This window comes from Bombina bombina, chromosome 5, assembly GCF_027579735.1.
Source record: "Bombina bombina isolate aBomBom1 chromosome 5, aBomBom1.pri, whole genome shotgun sequence".
NCBI classification, from domain to species: Eukaryota; Metazoa; Chordata; class Amphibia; order Anura; family Bombinatoridae; genus Bombina; species Bombina bombina.
The window spans coordinates 264,263,416-264,285,992 of record NC_069503.1 but is presented as its reverse complement, the minus strand read 5'-3'; the positions used below and the strand labels follow the sequence as shown (position 1 = coordinate 264,285,992).

General features: G+C 41.8%; 1 protein-coding gene across 3 annotated transcripts in view; it reads left to right on the top strand.

Moving 5' to 3' along the window:
• The window catches only part of STAM (signal transducing adaptor molecule), a 73,784-nt gene extending 70,635 nt beyond the window's left edge, over positions 1–3,149 (top strand). For 2 of the 3 annotated variants that reach the window (XM_053713975.1, XM_053713976.1), the window contains exon 14: positions 1,116–3,149. In XM_053713975.1, the coding sequence (XP_053569950.1) occupies positions 1,116–1,326 (211 nt within the window). In that variant the 3' untranslated portion in view covers positions 1,327–3,149. The remainder of the gene's footprint in view (positions 1–1,115) is intronic. The other variant, XM_053713977.1, reaches the window with a different exon arrangement.
• Positions 3,150–22,577: the final 19,428 nt, after the last annotated feature.

Sequence of the window (22,577 nt, the reverse complement as noted above, 5' to 3'; positions counted from 1 at the left end):
AATATTTGTGTTTGTATATTTTTTACCCTGAGTGAAATGCTATTTTTTGTTTATTGTTGACACAATTTTGTATTTTATACCTTGAGGACAAGAAAGCAAAGTACAACTGTGTCATAATATTCAAAGTGCATTAATTAGGGCTGATTTAGCTTTTTATTATTTATTTAGTTTAATTTCTATATCAACTCTGTATGCACACAGGGGCATTGATTAAGCATGTATACTCATCAACATGTACACAGAACATGTTCACTAATCTGCATCAGTGTTACTGGTGAGATGAATAACACGTGTGTACCGGTTGTGTCGATAAATGCTTTTTTATTTAAAAAAAAAAATATATATCACATTTTGTAATTAAGATAGGGTGACACTTTGTAGATTGTCCATGGTGCAAAATACATAAATTTTTAACTTTGTATCAGAAACTTTATGCACAGCAGCCATTTGTAAAATTTACAGTATGTTATGTGAAATTCGTTATACAAACTGAATTAGTTATGTGATGTTAAAGGGCCATGATACCCAAATGTTGAAACACTTGAAAGTGATGCTGCATAGCTGTAAAAAGCGGACTAGAAAATATCACCTGAACATCTCTATGTAAAAAGGAAAGATATTTTACCTCAAAATGTCCTAAGTGTGCAAACCCCCATTGCAAAGGACTTTAATTAGCAAATCAGTATGCCTGTCCCGGGACCAACAAGGGAGTGAGCCTCATGCACACTCATGTTAGTTCCCTATGAAGTTTAAGGAAGGTTACTATGAAATCTCATGAGATCACAGTAAAAGAGTTCATGACCTCAGCACTGCTGATGCTGATTGGTTGCAGTTAATTTGTTAATTTTTATTTTTTTACCTGCAGCTGGACAGCAGCTGAAGTATAACTTTTTACGCAGGACTTACTCTGCTGCGCTGAGAAAATTGTGAGGTAAAATATCTTCCTTTTTTTACATAGATGATCAGGTGATATTTTCCTGTCAGCTTTTTACAGTTATACTGCATTAGTTTTAAGTGATTTTGCATATGAGTATTGTGTCCCTTTAAGTATCTGTTAGTATGGAGTGACTCATATTTTGATATCTTTCTTTTCTATCTTTTTTTATTTTATAAAGTACCTCTACTACAGGAAGCTCATATGCTAACCAGGCTACAGGATACAGTCCAAATCCAGGAGCCACTACTGCTGCCATTGATATCCCTGCTTACCAGACTGGTGCCAATATATCCCAGGTTCCAAATCCTGTACTAAACTCCACAACCTTTTCTCCATCATCTGCCAGTCAAGATCAACAACAAAATTATAGCCAAAAAGCACTTCTATAGGTTGCTAGAAAGGAACTTTATGTATAAACATTTAGTTAAAGTCAAAGAATTGATCAATTCCTTTATCCAGTCTTTGCTTTTAATTTATCTCCCTCCTTATGTGAAGCATTTTAAGATCACCCAGTAGAACTGGATGAACTGATATGGTCATTTTATTTTTACTCAATGAAACCTGTCTGGAGAGCTGAACATGTTTAAAACGGCAGTTGATTTGAATTTACCGTTTAGACGTTTTGTAAAATTTACAAAACAATTGTTGCATATATAATGGTCAACAGATTGTGATGTAATGTGTGGACTATTGCCATGGTGAACGCAACAATATATTTATTATTATAATCTCAATATACTTTTCCATGTAAATTATAACTACAAATTGTGCTGCTTCTATATATGACTTTAAAGAAATTTGACCTGAACAAACAATGAGCCTGACGTCGTATAGATGTTAAGTAATTTTAAATTTCTCTTCTTACAAACAATAAAGGTGTAGAGCTGTACCACATTTCACAGCGATATGTCATTAATAAAAAAATTTGCAGATAAAAATTTGTAATATACAGAAGATCATGGATCGGATAATTATAGATTTACATATCCTGTTTTACCCACAAACTAATGCTGCTTGTAGTCTCTTATGTGACCAGCTGGTTGATGTTGCACCAAAGAGATTTTGGATGAGCATGAAAATCAGTTTTAATTAATTGTAGGGGTACACTACAATACCTTATATATTTTTGTTATTCTCTTTACAAATTAAGGAGTTGATAAGGGACAAATTATCTCCTTTTATTGGAACTCATTTTTATTTTTAATTTTCTTTGATAATGTTTTTATTTGTACATAAATATATTACACTGTTGTATAGAAATGTTTAATTTAGTAAATAAGTTATTTCTTTAATTCGGGTTGTTTAGATAATTGCTGCTTCTGAACACCCCCCCCCCCCCCACCCCCAATTATGTTTGTAATTCTTACACTTTGGCATTAACTTTCTACATTACTGTGGCATTTCCACCATTTTGTCTTTGAATGGTCCCTCTTTGAAAATGGCTTTTGCCATTAACTGATGTTTGGATAAGGTGTGGTTATGATAGTGGGGAATATATGAAAACTAGATTATGCAGAGCTATGTTTTTAAATGTTCATCTGTTCACCTACTTAATAGTCATTCATTTCTATAATAAACATTTTACTCCAATGATTTACTTAGTTTTGCATAAAACTTCAGGAATTCAGTTTTTTCTATTTTCTTAAATATGTCAGGTACTTATTTATCAGCTATCTTTTGATAAAATCATGGAAACCGATGATGATGAAATATACTTTCAAGACTGACAGTCCTATATTCAGAGTTTTAAGCTGTATGAATCATAGTTAACTTTTACCAGGAAAATAACTTACATAAGCTATGTGAAGCTTCCCACAAATTATCTACTTCAATTACTTTTTTTTTTTGGTGTCACTTATTGTTGTCTCATATTATTGAAGATTTTACAGCATGATTTTGAATATCCCCCCCCCCCCCACACACACACACACACATTTGCAGTGCACATTTAAAGGGGTTTTCTGTATTCAATTTGGACTAATTTGAAGGCAGTGCAACAAAAGGACATTTCATATATGTAGTTATTGCATGCTAATACAAATTAACAGGATCCTACTTTTGACAGGCATTTCATAAATTTTGTTTTAAATTACAGATAAATGGGGGAAATGTTCTTTCATTACCATTGATGTATTATGTTGCAAAATTGCATTATGGAAATTGTTTAATTTTTTTTATTACATTATGAAATAAACTTAAATATTTAGACGTCCTTAGGTTTTATGGGGTTTTTTTTGTTTTTTTTATGTTTTTGTTTTAATAATGTTGCTGTTTTGTTTCCAAATACCATGATTTAGCACAGAAGTGCTTTGAAGATACATTTTAGATATACGATTTTAAACCATTATCAGTTTACTAGCTATTACTGCTTTCTAAGTAATATTTTATTTTCCTTAGTTTTATTTTATTTATAGAACTGCATATGCAAATTGGCGGCCTAGGCAAGTGTCTATAGGTGCCTAAACTTCAGGGTCACCTGAATGTAGCACAGAAAATAAATGCTAGAATTCCCCTCCTAGTTTTAGGTTATTATATTGACCTAGGTGTAAAGATTTGGAATCTTAGACTGTAATATGATTGGAATGATTATGGTTATGAAAGACTGAATCCCCATTTCAGAGCAGGAGGTAACAAATTTGCTGCCCTCAAATAGAATGCCAGAGTAGGTTTCCTCTGTTCCTTCTTTTGTCCACAGGTCTCTTTGAGGAGTGGCTTCCTCTCATGCCAGGTGAGCTGTCCTCCTGCCGGACAGTCAAGGGTTCAAGTAAGTGCTATTTTTAATTTCTTATAGAAAGCCCTGGCACTACAGCAGTTTGCAGACTGCACCATATACGGGACTGGTTATATTCCTGAGAGTCAGGATATTTTAGGCAGGAAGCAGGGCACTGTGTGGCGGTAAACTAGAGAATATTGATTCAGTGTAAACTTATGGGGTGTTTTATGAATCATTGGTGGTGTTAGACTGCTTATTGATGCAGTCGTTATTTTTATTTTGGGGGACAAAATGTATAGCCAATTGTATGTGTAACTACTAAGTGCGGTTTGGATATCGGAACAGTCTATGACGTCACTAGGAGAGGAAAATCCTTTCTCTTTCGGATGGGGTTTCTCAGCGCACGCTTTTACTTTTGATGCCATTCTAATATTCCCCTATGTAACGGCTTCTACAGACCTCTCTCAGTGCGGAGCTGCTCCTGTCACCCCTTCTTCTTTGCATTCAACCTGGAGAGAGGAGCAGGTAGATGCCTCAGCTTAGCGCTGAGGTGTAGAGGCTGCGCAAGAGGTTAATTCTAAATATTTTGATTGGGGTTTCACATTTATTTGGTTTCTAAGGCTGTCTTTAATTCTGTTAACAGATTTAGCTACCTGGGATCAGTCTTAAAGGGACAGTACCAAGTTTGAAAATAATTTATTTTTTTGTTTGGTTTGGTGTGATAATTCTTTGCAAAATGGACATAGTCTATGCCTGCTATAGAGTGCAAACTTTACTTGGATTGCTCTTTCCCATAAGTCGGAAGAGGAGGATACTTCGGTAGCCTCTGAGGGTGAAATCTCAGATTCGGATAGTATAATTCCTTCTGATGCTGAAGTGATTTCCTTCAGATTCAAGCTTAAACACCTTTTGTGTTTTGTTAAAGGAGGTATTGGCTACTTTGGACAACTCTGATACTCCTGTCGTCATCAACCCTAAACAATATAGCAAATTAAATAGATACTTTGATGTACCCTCTCCTGGGGAGTTATTTACAGTGCCAGACCGTGCTACCGAGATTTTTGCCCAGGAATGGGTATTCCTTTTTCTCCCTCTCCAGTCTTTAGGAAAATGTTCCCGGTGGCTGACTCAATTAAGGAACTGTGGCAGATGCGATTTCTACACTGGCCAAGAGGACTACTATTCCTATTGAGGATAGTTGCTCTTTCAAGGACCCTATGGACAAGAAACTGGAGGCTTTCTTGAAGAAGATGTATATTCATCAGGGTTTACAATGACGACCGGCGGTGTGTATTGCTACAGTGACAAGTGCGGCAGCTTATTGGTTTGACACTTTGTCGGAGTCCCTCCAAGCAGTGACTCATTTGGAGGAGATAAAGTATAGGATACGGGCTCTTAAGTTGGCCAATTCCTTTATTACTGATGCTTCTTTGCAGGTCATTAAGTTGGGGGCCAAAATATCTGGTTTCACAATTTTGGGATGTAGAGCAGTATGGCTGAAATTGTGGTCAGCGAATGTTTCTTCTAAATCTAAGCTTTAGGCGATTTCTTACAAGGGAAATACCTTGTTTGGGACTGGTATGGCAGAAATTATTTCCGATATCACGGGTGGTAAAGGATCTTTTCTGCCTAAAAATAAGAACAAATCGAAGGGACGTCAAAGTAATTTTTTGTTCCTTTCGTAACTTCAGAGTTAAGTCTTCCCTCTCCTCTACCAAGCAGGATCAGTCCAAGCCTTCTTGGAAGCCCAGTCAGTCTTGGAACAAGAGGAAGCAATCTAAGAAACCTGCAGCTGAATCTGTCAGCATGAAGGGTTTGTCCCCGATCCGGGATCGGATCAAGTGTGGGGCAGACTCTCTCAGTTCATGGGAACGAGATGTCCCATACCCGTGGGCAGTGGACATAGTATCCCAGGGTTAGAATTCAAGACCATTCCTCCCAGGGGCAGATTCCACCTCTCAAGATTATCTGAAGACCAGATAAAGAGAGGCGTTCTTACAATGTGTACAAGAGCTTTCCCTCTTGGGAGTGATAGTTCCAGTCCCAATACAGGAACACTGTTTCGGTTTCTATTCCAACCTGTTCATGGTGCCCAAAAAGAGGGAACTTTCAGGCCTATTCTAGATCTAAAGTTCCTCAGCAAATTTCTCACAGTGCCGTCCTTCAAGATGGAGACTATCCGTTCCATTCTTCCTCTGGTTCAAGAGTGTCAATTCATGACTACCATAGACCTCAAGGATGCGTACCTGCATGTTCCCATTCACAGGGATCATCACAAATTTCTGAGATTTGCTTATCTGGACAATTACTTTCAATTTGTAGCTCTTCCATTTGGCCTCGCCACAGCTCCCAGAATTTTCTCAAAGGTCCTGGGAGCTCTGTTGGCAGTAATTCGGTCCCGGGGAATTGCAGTGGCACCTTATCTGGACGACATTCTGATTCAGGCGCCATCTTTACAACTAGCAAAATCTCACACAGAGATCTTGTTGTCTTCTCTTCGTTCCCACGGATGGAAGGTGAATTTGGAGAAAAGTTCACTTGTTCCGGCTACAAGAGTGGTCTTCTTAGGAACAATTATAGATTCCCTTTCAATAAAAATATTTCTGACGGAGGTCAGAAGAGCCAAGATTCTTTCCTCTTGCCTATCTCTACAGTCGGCTGTACGACCATCAGTGGCCCAATGTATGGAGGTAATTGGTTTGATGGTGGCTTCCATGGACATAGTTCCCTTTGCTCGATTCCATTTGAGAGCTCTACAGTTATTCATGCTCAGTCAATGGAACAGGTATTATGCAAACCTGTCTCAGAAAGTAGTTCTGGATCAATCGACAAGAGACTCTCTGCTGTGGTGGCTGTCTCAAGAACATCTGTCCCAGGGGACATGCTTTCGGAGACCCTCTTGGGTGATTGTGACCGCTGCTGCCAGCTTAATGGGCTGGGGAGCAGTCTGGGACTCGTTGAAGGTGCAGGGCCTTTGGTTTCGGGAGGAGTCTGCTCTCCCCATAAACCTATTGGAGTTGAGAGTGATCTTCATTGCCTTGTTGGCTTGGCCCCAACTGGCTTTAGCCCGGTTTATCAGGTTCTAGTCAGACAACATAACTTCAGTGTCTTACATCAACCACCAGGGGGGAACTCTGAGTTCTTTAGCCATGAAGGTGGTGGCTCGAATAATTCAGTGGGCGGAGGCTCACAATTGCTGTCTATCTGCCATCCACATTCCAGGAGTGGATTTCCTGAGCAGACAGACTTTTCATCCCGGGGAGTGGGAAATCCATCCGGAAGTGTTCTCCAGGTTAACAGCCAAATGGGGGTTAGCGCAATTGGATCTGATGGCATCTCGTCAGAACGCCAAGCTCCCAAAGTACAGTTCAAGGTCGAGGGATTTTCAGGCCTTCCTGATAGATGCTCTGGCAGTCCCTTGGAACTTCAGGTTGGCATATCTGTTTCCTCCTTTTGCTCTCCTTCCACGAGTCATTGCTTGGATCAAGCAGGAGAGAGTGTCAGTGATTCTAATAGCTCCTGCGTGGCCTAGCAGGATCTGGTATGCAGATCTAGTGGAAATATCTCTACCTCCGTGGAGACTCCCTCTGAGAAAGGACCTTCTACTTCAGGGGCCCTTTCTTCATCCAAATCTCGTTTCTCTGAAGCTGACTGCTTGCAGATTGAACGCTTGATTTTAGCTAAGCGTGGCTTTTCCGAGTCGGTCATTGAAACCATGATTCCGGCGCGTAAACCTGTCACTAGAAAGATTTATCATAAGAAATGGCGTAGAATATCTTTATTGGTGTGAGTCTAAGGGATACTCTAGGAGTAGGATTCCAAAAATTTTGTCCTTTCTCCAGGAAGGCTTGGAGAAGGGTTTTTTGGTCAGTACCCTGAAGGGTCAGATTTCTGCACCATCTATTTTGTCGCACAAGCATCTGGGGGATGTGCCAGATATGCAATCCTTTTGTCAGGCTTTGGTCAGAATCAGGCCTGTGTTTAAATCTGTTGCTCCACTTAAGAGTCTTAACCTTGTCCTTAAAGTTTTGCAACAGGCTTCGTTTGAGCCAATGCACTCCATAGATATTAAGTTATTATCTTGGAAAGTTTTTTCTTACTGCTATCTCTTCTGGTTTGGTTTAGGTTCTCTTCCTAAGGTAGTTTCAAATAGAAATATTAATCAGGAAATTGTTGTTCCTTCTCTCTGGAACTTAGATGTTGTGCGGGCTCTTAAATTCTATTTGCAGGTGAGTAAGGACTTTTGTCAGTCTTCTGCATTGTTTGTTTGCTTTTCAGGGAAGCGCAAAGGTCAGAAAGCTACTGCCACTTCTCTTTCTCTCTGGTTGAGAAGTATTATTTGTTTGGCATTTGAGACTGCTGGGCAGCAGCCTCCTGAGAGAATCACAGCTCATTCAACTAGGGCTGTTTCTTCTTCTTGGGCCTTTAAGAATGAGGCCTCTGTAGAACAGATTTGCAAGGCTGCGACTTGGTTTTCTTTGCACACTTTTTTCTAAATTTTACAAATTTGATACTTTTGATGATCCCGTGGACTCACCATATCTTAGGAAAGAAAACAAAATGTATGCTTACCTGATAAATTTATTTATTTCCGGATATGGTGAGTCTACGCCCATTATTTAAGACAGTTTATCTAAACCTCAGGCACCTCTACACCTTGTTATTTCCTTTCTCTCCTTTTACTTCGGTCGAATGACTGGGGATTGTGGGAAGGGACGTGATACTTAACAGCTTTGCTGTGGTGCTCTTTGCCTCCTCCTGCTGGCCAGGAGTTATATTCTCAACAGTAATTGATGATCCCATGGACTCACCATATCCAGAAAGAAAGACATTTATCAGGTAAGCATACATTTCGTTTTTTATAAAATAAACTTCATTCATTTTTTTTTACAAAAATGTATTACATTTTATAAAAAAATCTAGAATGTTTGAGTGGAGCATTGGGGGGAAGTTAGGGGTGCTCTGTCGTACCGTCAAATCAGAGTGGGAGGGAGAAGCTTCTACCTGGAGCTACACATGGAAGTAAGTGGGGGAGAAAGGGTGCTCCCGGAGCAGCAGTAACCCATGTTTCCCAATTATCCCCTTACTGGAGGCTGGACCTTCAAGGAAACTAAAAGATCAGTGCAGAAAGCTGTAGCAAGTGTTAATTATTTTTAGTATGGTTAGTGTTTGCTGTAATTTGTGTAGTTACTCCTCCTCTTTTGCTTTACTTACCATAAATTAGGTTGAAACAAGAGTGGGTGAGTGCTGTCTCTCCATTTAGCAATGTGTGTCTATTTGTTTGTATCGTGATCTGAGGTCAAAGAAATTGGTAAAAGAAGTGAGGTTACTCACATCATACACCTCAGTGCAATATGCTTTAACAACACTATTGTCACAAAAAAAATATTATTTCTCTTGTAAGATGTATCGAGTCCACGGATTCATCCATACTTGTGGGATATTCTCCTTCCCTACAGGAAGTGGCAAAGAGAGCACCCACAGCAGAGCTGTCTATATAGCTCCTCCCTTAGCTCCACCCCCCAGTCATTCTCTTTGCCTACTCTAAGTACTAGGAAGGGTAAAGTGAGTGTGGTGACAAAAATGTTAGTTTTCTATTTCTCAAGCAAAAATTTTTTTTAAATGGTACCGGTGTGTACTATTTACACTCTGGCAGAAAAGGGATGAAGATTTCTGCAAGGAGGATGATGATCTTAGCACTTTGTAACTAAGATCCACTGCTGTTCTCACAAGGGCTGAAGAGTACAGGAAAACTTCAGTTGGGGGAACGGTTTGCAGGGTAAACTGCATTGAGGTATGTTCAGTCTACTTTTTTCTAGACAGACTCTGTTAATTCTAGAAAAGGCTGGCAATATCCCCATGAGGGAAGGGTAAGCTGTTTCAGACACTTGGTAGGAATCCCAGCTTGCATGAAGGGCTCATTAGTTACTGGTGACACTGATAGGAAAAAACGTTTTTGTTTATTTAGAAAAGAGGCAAATATAACGTTTTTTGAGGGACTTTAAGGGGTTATTGTGGCTTGTTTTAGGGTTATTGACCCACATGGCTAGTATAAGAAACACTCTGTTGTGTTTCTGCTAGGCCCCAAAACATCGAGTGAGGTGGGAGGGGCCTATTTTCGCGCCTCAGTTGCGCAGTTTCTTTTCCTCAGAGACATCCAACTGCTTCTCCAGAGGTTCCTACTGTGTTTGAGGGCTGTAAAGAAGTTTTCTCTTGCAAGGTGTATCCAGTCCACGGATTCATCCTTACTTGTGGGATATTCTCCTTCCCTACAGGAAGTGGCAAAGAGAGCACACAGCAGAGCTGTCCATATAGCTCCCCCCCTAGCTCCACCCCCCAGTCATTCTCTTTGCCGCGTTAACACACTAGGTTCTCTCTCAGGGAGGGTAAAGTGAATGTGGTGTTAGAATTGTAGTTTTATATCTTCAATCAAGAGTTTGTTATTTTTAAATGGTACCGGTTTGTACTATTTACTCTCTAGCAGAAAAGTGATGAAGATTTCTGCTGAGAGGAAAATGATTTTAGCATGTTGTAACTAAAATCCACTGCTGTTCCCACACAGGACTGAGGAGTACCAGAAAACTTCAGTTGGGGGGAACAGTTTGCAGGCTTGACTGCAATGAGGTATGTTCAGTCATTTATTTCTAGACAAGACTGAGATAATGCTAGAAGACTGACAAGATCCCCATGTGGGGAGGGTAAGCTATGTTCTGAGACTTAGTATAGAATTGAATGCTTACATGAAAGGGCTAAATAGGCTGGTTGACACTAAGGCAGGGTAATCGATTATTTATTAAAAAATACTCATTGGAGACACCTTTTTAGGCACTTTGGAGTGTTTTACTGGGGTTATTATCCATATGGCATAAATTTAGTCACTTAGAAGTGATTTTTGTAGGCCTCACAACTCCGGAGTGGAGTCCTAATTTCGCGCCTCAGATGCGCACTTAGAATTGAGAGACTGTTTCATGCTGCTTCACATGGAGGGTCCAGCTGCTGATTGAGGGCCTAGAAGAAGCTTTATTTCCCCAAAACTGATCCCTAAGGGCAGGTAGGGCCACAGTAGTAATCTGTGGCAAGGTGCTGTAGTTTGTTAACCGGTTGTTGGCTTTAGGCTGCTCCGGTTTGGGCATTAAGGGGTTAATCGTTCTGAAACTTGCTGTGCAATCTTATTAAAGCCTTAGGTACATACTGTGAAAATTTCAAAAGGATTGGCGCATTTTTCACTGTTTTGTAAAATTGTGTGCCCTTTTTATCTCTTAAAGGTACAGTAACGTTTTTTTCAAATTGTGTTTTTTATTTGATTAAAGTGTTTTCCAAGCTTGCTTGTGTATGCTAATAGTCTGTTAAACATGTCTGACACTAAGGGAAATCCTTGTTCAATGTGTTTAGAAGCCATGGTGGAACCCCCTCTCAGAATGTGTCCCAATTGCACTAATATGTCTATACACTTTAAAGATCATATTGTTGCACTTAAAAATGTGGCCCAAGATGATTCTCAGACTGAAGGTAATGAGGATAGTCCGTCTACCTCTCCCCATGTGTCACAACCAGTTACGCCCGCGCAAGCAACGCTTAGTGCCTCTAGGGCGTCTGCCCCTATTACATTGCAACAACTAGCGACAGTTATGGATAATTCCCTTGCGGCCTTTCTATCCAAACTGCCAGTTTTTCCTACAAAGCGTGATAGCTCTGTTTTAAGAACAGATTATGAGCAGTCTGAAGCTTCGGTAGCCTTATCTGATGTACCCTCACAACGCTCTGAAATGGAGGTGAGGGATTTGATGTCTGAGGGAGAAATTTCCGATTCAGGAAAGGTTTCTCATCGGGCAAAGTCAGATTCATTAGCATTTAAATTTAAATTGGAACACCTCCGTGTTTTGCTCAGGGAGGTATTAGCTACTCTGGATGATTGTGACCCTATGGTGGTCCCAGAGAAGTAGTGTAAAATGGACAAGTACCTAGAGGTTCCTGTATACATTGATGCTTTTCCAATCCCTGAGAGGGTTGCGGATATTGTTACTAGGGAGTGGGATAGACCAGGTGTCCCTTTTGTCCCCAAAAAAAGTGGTTTTCCAGCCTCCAGTAAATTTAAAAGACCTTTATTAGTTTCTTACAGGGTCCATCATATCAACCAACAACGTTTCAAACCTATTCCAGGTTCTTAATCATGATTAAGAACCTGGAATAGGTTTGAAACGTTGTTGGTTGATATGATGGACCCTGTAAGAAACTAATAAAGGTATTTTAAATTTACTGGAGGCTGGAAAACCACTTTTTTTGAATACATACTGGGGTTTGGCTAACCCTTTCCTGTGCCCCAGAAAGGAAAATAAAGGTGCTGTCTTTCACTATTAACATAATGTCCCTTTTGTCCCCCCACCTATTTTTAAGAAAATGTTCCCCATAACTGACCCTAGGCGGGACTCGTGGCAGACGGTCCCTAAGGTAGAGGGGGCTGTTTCGACACTTGCTAAGCGCACAACCATACCAATTGAAGACAGTTGTGCTTTTAAAGATCCTATGGATAAAAAGTTAGGTTTACTTCAGAAAATCTTTGTTCAACAAGGCTTTCTTCTCCAACCTATTGCCTGCACTGTTCCTGTAACTACTGCTGCGGCTTTCTGGTTTGAGGCGCTGGAGGAGTCGCTCCAGACGGAGTCCTCATATGACGAAATTATGGATAGAATTAAGGCTCTAAAGCTGGCTAATTCATTTATCACAGATGCCGCTTTGCAATTAGCTAAGTTGGCGGCAAAAAATTCAGGCTTCGCCATTATGGCACGCAGAGCGCTTTGGCTCAAGTCATGGTCGGCAGATGTGTCTTCAAAATCCAAATTGTTAAATATCCCTTTCAAGGGAAAGACCCTTTACGGGCCAGAATTGAAAGAGATTATTTCAGAAATCACCGGGGAAAGGGCCATGCTCTCCCCCAGGACAAGCCTTTTAAGGCTAAAAACAAAGCTAATTTTCGTTCCTTTCGTAATTTCAGGAGCGGTCCCGCTTCAGCCTCTACAGCTGCAAAGCAAGAGGGTAACGCTTCACAGCCCAAGGCAACCTGGAAGCCTTATCAGGGCTGGAACAAGGGTAAACAGGCCAAAAAGCCTGCAGCTGCTACCAAGACAGCATGACGGGGTAGCCCCCGATCCGCAACCGGATCTAGTAGGGGGCAGACTTTCTCTCTTCGCTCAGGCCTGGGCAAGAGATGTTCTCGATCTCTGGGCTTTAGTGATTGTTACCCAGGGATATCTTCTAGAATTCAAGGACTTCCCTCCAAGGGGAAGGTTCCATATTTCTCGTCTGTCTACAGACACGACAAAGAAAGAGGCGTTCTTACGCTGTGTAGATGACCTACATACAATGGGAGTGTTCCACCCAGTTCCAATTGCGGAACAAGGGCTGGGGTTTTACTCAAACATGTTTGTGGTTCCCAAAAAAGAAGGAACTTTCAGACCAATCCTGGATCTCAAATTTCTAAACAAATTCCTCAGTCTCATCATTCAAGATGGAGACCATTCGGACAATCTTACCTATGATCCAGGAAGGTCAATATATGACTACCGTGGATCTAAAGGATGCGTACCTGCATATCCCAATCCACAAAGATCATCATCAGTTCCTCCGGTTCGCTTTTCTAGACAAGCATTATCAGTTTGTGGCTCTTCCATTCGGTTTAGCCACTGCTCCCAGAATTTTCACAAAGGTGCTAGGGTCCCTTCTGGCGGTTCTAAGACCGCGGGGCATAGCAGTGGCGCCTTATTTGGACGACATCTTAATTCAGGCGCCGTCTTTTCACAGAGCCAAGGCTCACACAGAGATTGTATTGGCCTTTCTAAGGTCTCACGGGTGGAAGGTGAACATCAAAAAGAGTTCCCTGTCCCCACTCACAAGGGTTCCCTTCCTAGGAACACCAATAGATTCGGTAGAAATGAAAATATTTCTGACGGAGGTCAGAAAGTTGAAACTTAACTACTTGCCGAGTTCTTCATTCCATTCCTCGGCCATCTGTAGCTCAAACTGAGGGCGATATTCAACGCGCTTCAGGCATGGCCTCACCTAGCTGCGGCCAAATTCATAAGATTTCAGTCGGACAACATTACGACTGTAGCTTACATCAATCATCAGGGGGGAACAAAGAGTTCTCTAGCGTTGAGGGAAGTAACCAAAATAATCAGGTGGGCGGAGGCCCACTCCTGCCATCTCTCAGCAATTCACATCCCAGGTGTAGTCAACTGGGAGGCGGATTTTCTAAGTCGTCAGACTTTTTACCCGGGGGAGTGGGAACTCCACCCGGAGGTATTTGCCCAGCTGACTCAGCTATGGGGCATTCCAGAGTTGGACCTGATGGCGTCCCGTCAGAACACCAAGCTTCCTCTCTACGGATCCAGATAGATGCTCTAGTAGCGCCTTAGTCCTTCAATCTGGCTTATGTTTTCCCACCGTTTCCTCTTCTCCCTCGTCTGATCGCCAGAATCAAGCAGGAGAAGGCGTCAGTGATTTTGATAGCGCCTGCGTGGCCATGCAGGACTTGGTATGCAGACCTAGTGGACATGTCATCTGTTCCACCATGGACACTGCCAATGAGGTAGGAACTGCTAATACAGGGTCCGTTCAAGCATCCAAATCTAGTTTCACTAATGACTGCTTGGAGATTGAACGCTTAATTCTTTCAAAGCGTGGTTTTTCTGAGTCAGTTTTAGATACTCTGATCCAGGCTAGAAAGCCTGTCACCAGGAAAGTCTACCATAAGATATGGTGGAAATATCTTTGTTGGTGTGAATTCAAGGGTCACTCATGGAGTAAGATTAGGATTACCAGGATATTGTCTTTTCTCCAAGACGGTTTGGAGAAAGGATTGTCGGCTTGTTCTTTAAAGGGACAGATATCTGCTCTGTCCTTTTGCACAAGCGTCTGGCAGAGGTACCGGACGTTCAAGCGTTTGCACAGGCTTTAGTCAGAATCAAGCCTGTCTATAAACCTGTGGCTCCGCCATGGAGTCTAAATCTAGTTCTTTCAGTTCTTCAAGGGGTTCTGTTTGAACCTTTACATTCCATAGATATTAAGTTGTTATCTTGGAAAGTTTTGTTTTTGGTAGCTATCTCTTCTGCTCGAAGAGTCTCAGAATTATCTGCCTTACAGTGTGATTCACCTTATCTGGTGTTCCACTTTTGAACATCCCTTTCAAAGGAAAGACCCTATTCGGGCCTGAACTGAAAGAGATTATTTCAGACATCACTGGAGGGAAAGGCCATGCCCTCCCTCAGGATAGAACAAATAAAATGAGGACCAAACAAAATAATTTTCGTTCCTTTCGGAACTTCAAGGGTGGTCCCGTTTCAGCTTCCCCTGCTGCAAAGCAAGAGGGGAATTTTGCCCAATCCAAGTCTGGAGACCTAACCAGGCATGGAACAAGGGTAAACAGGCCAAGAAGCCTGCAGCTGCCTCCAAGACAGCATGCAGGGGTAGCCCACGATCCGGGACCGGATCTAGTAGGGGGCAGACTCTCTCTCTCTCTTCGCTCAGGCTTGGGCAAGAGATGTTCACGATTCTTGGGCTTTAGAAATTGTGTCCCAGGGATATCTTCTGGGCTTCAAGCACTCCCCTCCAAGGGGGAGATTTCACATTTCTCAATTGTCTGCAAACCAGACAAAGAGAGAGGCGTTCTTATGCTGTGTAGAAGACCTACATACCATGGGAGTGATCCGCCCAGTTCCAAAGAGGAACAAGGGCTAGGGTTTTACTCAAACCTGTTTGTGGATCCCAAAAACGAGGGAACTTTCAGACCAATCTTGGATCTCAAAATTCTAAACAAATTCCTCAAAGTACCATCATTCAAGATGGAGACTATTCGGACTATTCTACCTCTGATCCAGGAGGGTCAATATATGACTACCGTGGACTTAAAGGATGCATATCTACACATCCCTATTCACAGAGATCAATATCAATTCCTCAGATTCTCCTTTCTGGACAGGCATTACCAGTTTGTGGCACTTCCCTTCGGGTTGGCCACGGCTCCCAGAATTTTCACAAAGGTGCTAGGGTCCCTTCTGGCGGTTCTAAGACCGTGGGGCATAGCAGTGGCGCCTTATCTAGACGACATCTTAATTCAGGCGTCGACTTTCCAGCTAGCCAAGTCTCACACGGACATCGTGTTGGCTTTTCTGAGATCTCACGGGTGGAAGGTGAACATAAAAAAGAGTTCTCGCTTCCCTCTCACAAGAGTTTCCTTCCTAGGGACTCTGATAGACTCGGTAGAAATGAAAATATTTCTGACGGAGGTCAGAAAATCAAAACTCTTAACCACTTGCCGACCTCTTCATTCCATTCCTCGGCCATCAGTGGCTCAGTGTATGGAGGTAATCGGACTCATGGTAGCGGCAATGGACATAGTCCTTTTTGCCCGCCTACACCTCAGACCACTGCAACTATGCATGCTCAAACAGTGGAATGGGGATTATGCAGATTTATCTCCTCAGCTGCATCTGGACCAGGAAACCAGAGATTCTCTTCTCTGGTGGTTGTCTCAGGACCACCTGTCTCAGGGAATGTGTTTTCGCAGGCCAGAGTGGCTCATAGTAACGACAGATGCCAGCCTGCTAGGCTGGGGTGCATTCTGGAACTCCCTGAAAGCACAGGGCTTATGGTCTCGGGAGGAAACTCTCCTCCCGATAAACATTCTAGAACTGAGAGCGATTTTCAATGCGCTTCAGGCGTGGCCTCTGCTTGCTCAGGCCTAATTCATCAGATTTCAGTCGGACAACATCACAACTGTAGCTTATATCAATCATCAAGGAGGAACACAGAGTTCTCTAGCGATGATGGAGGTAACCAAAATAATCCGATGGGCGGAGGATCACTCTTGCCATCTCTCAGCAATCCATATCCCAGGAGTAGAGAACTGGGAGGCGGATTTCCTAAGTCGTCAGACTTTTCATCCGGGGGAGTGGGAACTCCATCCGGAGGTATTTGCCCAGCTGACTCATCTATGGGGCACACCAGAATTGGATCTGATGGCGTCCCGTCAGAATGCCAAACTTCCTTGTTACGGGTCCAGGTCCCGGGATCCCCAGGCGGTACTGATAGATGCTCTAGCAGTGCCTTGGTCCTTCAATCTGGCCTATGTATTTCCACCGTTTCCACTCCTCCCACGTCTGGTTGCCAGAATCAAGCAGGAGAGAGCTTCAGTGATTCTGATAGCACCTGCGTGGCCACGCATGACTTGGTATGCAGACCTAGTGGACATGTCATCGGTCCCACCGTGGACTCTTCCAATGAGGCAGGACCTTCTAATCCAAGGTCCATTCACGCATCCAAATCTAATTTCTCTGCGTCTGACTGCTTGGAGATTGAACGCCTGATTCTATCAAAGCGTGGTTTCTCTGAGTCGGTCATTGATACCCTAATTCAGGCTAGAAAGCCTGTCACCAGGAAGATCTAACATAAGATTTGACGCAAATACCTTTATTGGTGCGAATCCAAAGGTTACTCATGGAGTAAGATTAGGATTCCTAGAATATTGTCCTTTCTCAAGAAGGATTGGAGAAGGGATTATCAGCTAGTTCCTTAAATGGACAAATATCTGCTTTGTCTATTCTGTTACACAAACGTCTGGCAGATGCCCCAGACGTTTAAGCATTTAGTCAGGCCTTGGTCAGGATCAAGCCTGTATTCAAACCTGTTGCTCCACCATTGAGCCTAAACTTAGTTCTTAAAGTTCTTCAAGGGGTTCCGTTTGAACCTATGCATTCCATAGATATTAAGCTTCTATCTTGCAAAGTTTTGTTTTTAGTAGCTATCTCTTTGGCTCGAAGAGTTTCTGAGCTATCTGCTTTACAGTGTGATTCACCTTACCTTGTTTTCCATGCAGATAAGGTGGTTTTGCGTACCAAACCTGGGTTTCTTCCTAACGTTGTTCCAATCAGCCAATAGAATGCGAGCTCAATCTGATTGGATCAGCCAATCGGATTGAACATGAATCTGATTGGCCGATTGAATCAGCCAATCAGATTTTCTTACCTTAATTCCAATTGGCTGATAGAATCCTATCAGCCAATCGGAATTCGAGGGACGCCATCTTGGATGTTATTTAAAGGAAACTTAATTCGTCTTTCAGTTGTCGGGCCAGCTGGATGTTCCACGTCGGAGGTCCGAAGAAAGAAGATTGAAGATGCCGCTTGGAGGAAAACTTCGCCCCGATGGAGGACCTCTTCTTTGCCGCTTGGATGAAGACATCACCGGGATGGAAGACTTCTTCTTTGCTGCTTGGATGAAGACATCGCCGGGATGGAAGACTTCTTCTTTGCCGCTTGGATGAAGACATCGCCTGGATTGGATGAAGAGTTCGGCCTGGCTGGGTGAAGACGACTCAATGTAGGGAGATCTTCTGGGGCTTAGTGTTAGTTTTTTTTAAGGGGGGTTTGGGTGGGTTTAGAGTAGGGGTATATGGTTGGTGGGTTGTAATGTTGGGGGGTGGTATTGTGGGGTTTTTTACAGGCAAAAGAGCTGATTACTTTGGGGCATGCCCCGCAAAAGGCCATTTTAAGGGCTTGTAATAGAGCTGTTAACTTTTGTAATTTGGAATAGGGTAGGGAAATTTTTTTTATTTTAGGGGGCTTTATTATTTTATTAGGGGGCTTAGAATAGGTGTAAATAGCTTAAAAATCTTGTAATCTTTTTTTTATTTTTTGTAATTTAGTGTTTGTTTTTTTTGTAATTTAGTTTAGTGTATTTAATTATATTTTAGTTTAGATATTTGTAGTTTTATTTAATTAATTTATTGATAGTGTAGGTGTATTTGTAACTTAGGTTAGGATTTATTTTACAGGTAAATTAGTAATTATTTTAACTATGTAGCTATTAAATAGTTATTAACTATTTAATAGCTATTGTACCTAGTGAAAATAAATACCAAGTTACCTGTTAAATAAGTATAAACCGTAAAATAGCTACAATGTAATTATTAATTATATTGTAGCTATCTTAGGGTTTATTTTATTGGTAAGTATTGAGATTTAAATAGGAATAATTTAGTTAATATTATTAATTTTATTTAGATTTATTTTAATAATAATTAAGTTAGGGGTGTTAGAGTTAGATAGGGTTAATATATATATAATATAATAATGATATTAACTATATTAACCCTAATATAATTAGGGTTAATATCGTTAATATATATAATATAATAACTATATTAACCCTAATATAATTAGGGTTAATATAGGTGGCGGCAGTGTAGGGGGATTAGATTAGGGGGTAATACATTTATTATAGGTGGCGGCGGTGTAGGGGGATTTAGATTAGAGGCAAAAGAGCTGATTACTTTGTGACAATGCCCCACAAAAAGCCCTTTTAAGGGCTGGTAAAAGAGCTGATTACTTTGGGGAAATGCCCCGCAAAAAGCCCTTTTAAGGGCTGGCAATAGAGCTGTTACTTTGGGGCAATGTCACGCAAAAGGCCCTTTTAAGGTCTAGTAATAGAGCTGATTACTTTAGGGGGATTAGATTAGGGGTTAATGTATTTAATATAGCTGGCGGCGGTGTAGGGGGATTAAATTAGGGGTTAATTTTAATATAGCTGGCGGCGGGGTAGGGGGATTAGATTAGGAGTTAATTTCTCCAACATTGGTGTGTCCGGTCCACGGCATCATCCTTACTTGTGGGAATATCTCTTCCCCAACAGGAAATGGCAAAGAGTCCCAGCAAAGCTGTCCATATAGTCCCTCCTAGGCTCCGCCCACCCCAGTCATTCTCTTTGCCGTTGCACAGGCAACATCTCCACGGAGATGGTTAAGAGTATGTGGTGTTTAGTTGTAGTTTTTTAATTCTACTATCAAGAGTTTGTTATTTTAAAATAGTGCTGGTATGTACTAGTTACTCTGAAACAGAAAAAGATGAAGAGTTCTGTTTGTGAGAGGAAGATGATTTTAGCAGACAGTAACTAAAATCGTTTGCTGTTTCCACATAGGACTGTTGAGATGAAGTAACTTCAGTTGGGGGAAACAGTTAGCAGACTTTTCTGCTTAAGGTATGACTAGCCATATTTCTAACAAGACTGTGTAATGCTGGAAGGCTGTCATTTCCCCTCATGGGGACCGGTAAGCCATTTTCTTAGTCTCAAGCAGAATAAAGGGCTTAATATGGGCTATAAAACTGGTAGACACTTTTATGGGCAAAATCGATTGCTTTATTTGGGCATTTTATACATGTTTATGCTTGTAATTCACACTTATAAGCTTGGGGAAAGTTTTTTAACGTCAGGCACTGTGTTAGACACCTTTCCAGTCAGGAAGGGCCTTCCCAGTTGTAGGCTGAGCCTAATTTTCGCGCCATTACTGCGCAGTTACTTTTGAGAGCAAGACATGCAGATGCATGTGTGAGGATCTGAAAGTAGTTGGAAAAGTTCCTAGAAGGCTTCATCTGGTATCGTATTCCCCCCTGGGTTTGGTAAAGTCACAGCAAAGGCTGTAGCTGGGACTGTAGAGGGGTTAAAACTGTAACCGGCTCCGGTTTCTTTATTTTAAGGGTTAAAGCTCTGAAAATTGGTGTGCATTACTTTGAATGCTTTAAGACACTGTGGTGAAAATTTGGTAAATTTTGAACAATTCCTTCATACTTTTTCACATATTCAGTAATAAAGTGTGCACTGTTAAAAATTTTAAAGAGACAGTAGCGGTTTTGTTTTAAAACGGTTTTTGTACTTTTTTGACAAGTTTAAGCCTGTTTAACATGTCTGCACCTTCAGATAAGCTATGTTCTATATGTTTGAAGATCAATGTGTGTCCCCCTTCAAAATTGTGTGATAATTGTGCCATAGCGTCCAAACAAAGTAAGGACATTATTGCCACAGATAGTAAAGTTGCCCAAGATGATTCATCAGATGAAGGGAGTACACATAGTTCTACATAATCTCCTTCTGTGTCTACACCAGTTTTGCCCACGCAGGAGGCCCCTAGTACTTCTAGCGCGCCAATGCTTATTACTATGCAACAATTAACGGCAGTAATGGATAACTCCATAGCAAATATTTTATCCAAAATGCCTGCATATCAGAGAAAGCGTGATTGCTCTGTTTTAAATACTGTAGAGCAGGAGGGCGCTGATGATAATTGCTCTGTCATACCTTCACACCAATCTGAAGGGGTCATGAGGGAGGTTTTGTCGGATGGTGAAATTTCAGATTCAGGTAAAATTTCTCAACAGGCAGAACCTGATGTTGTGACATTTAAATTAGAGCATCTCCGCGCACTGCTTAAGGAGGTGTTATCTACTCTGGATGATTGTGACAACCTGGTCATTCCAGAAAAATTATGCAAGATGGACAAGTTCCTAGAGGTTCCGGTGCACCCTGACGCTTTTCCTATACCCAAGCGGGTGGCGGATATAGTGAATAAGGAGTGGGAGAAGCCCGGCATACCTTTTGTCCCCCCTCCTATATTTAAGAAATTATTTCCTATGGTCGACCCCAGAAAGGACTTATGGCAGACAGTCCCTAAGGTCGAGGGGGCAGTTTCTACTTTAAACAAGCGCACTACTATTCCTATCGAGGATAATTGTGCTTTCAAAGATCCTATGGATAAAAAATTGGAGGGTTTGCTTAAAAAGATTTTTGTACAGCAAGGTTACCTCCTGCAACCCATTTCGTGCATTGTTCCTGTCACTACAGCAGCGTGGTTCTGGTTCGAGGAACTAGAAAAGTCGCTCAGTAGAGAGACTCCGTATGAGGAGGGTATGGACAGAGTTCACGCACTCAAGTTGGCTAATTCTTTTATTTTAGATGCCACTTTGCAACTAGCTAGATTAGCGGCGAAAAATTCAGGGTTTGCAATTGTGGCGCGCAGAGCGCTTTGGCTAAAGTCTTGGTCAGCAGATGTATCTTCCAAGACAAAATTGCTTAATATCCCCTTCAAGGGTAAGACTCTCTTTGGGCCAGAATTGAAAGAGATTATTTCAGACATCACTGGGGGAATGGGCCATGCCCTCCCACAAGATAGGCCTTTCAAAGCCAAGAATAAGTCTAATTTTCGTTCCTTTCTCAATTTCAGGAACGGACCGGCCTCTAACTCTGCATCCTCTAAACAAGAGGGTAATGCCTCTCAAACCAAACCAGCCTGGAAACCGACGCAAGGCTGGAACAAGGGTAAGCAGGCCAAGAAGCCTGCTGCTGCTAACAAAACAGCATGAAGGAGTAGCCCCCGATCCGGGACCGGATCTAGTAGGGGGCAGACTCTCTCTCTTTGCTCAGGCTTGGGCAAGAGATGTTCAGGATCCCTGGACACTAGAAATAGTTTCTCAGGGTTATCTTCTGGAATTCAAGGAACTACCCCCAAGGGGAAGGTTCCACATGTCTCACTTATCCTCAAACCAAATAAAGAGACAGGCATTCTTACATTGTGTAGAAGATCTGTTAAAGATGGGAGTGATACACCCAGTTCCAACGGCGGAACAAGGAATGGGATTTTACTCAAATCTGTTTGTAGTTCCCAAAAAAGAGGGAACTTTCAGACCAATTCTGGATTTAAAGATCCTAAACAAATTTCTCAGAGTACCATCGTTCAAAATGGAAACCATTCGAACGATTCTACCCACAATGCAGGAAGATCAATTTATGACTACCGTGGATCTAAAGGATGCGTATCTACATATTCCTATCCACAAAGAACATCATCAGTTCCTAAGGTTCGCCTTTCTGGACAAACATTACCAGTTTGTGGCCCTCCCATTCGGGTTAGCCACTGCTCCAAGGATTTTCACAAAGGTACTCGGATCCCTTCTAGCGGTTCTAAGACCAAGGGGCATTGCAGTAGTACCGTACTTGGACGACATTCTAATACAAGCGTCGTCTCTTTCAAAGGCAAAGGCTCACACAGACATCGTTCTGGCCTTTCTCAGATCTCACGGATGGAAGGTGAACATAGAAAAAAGT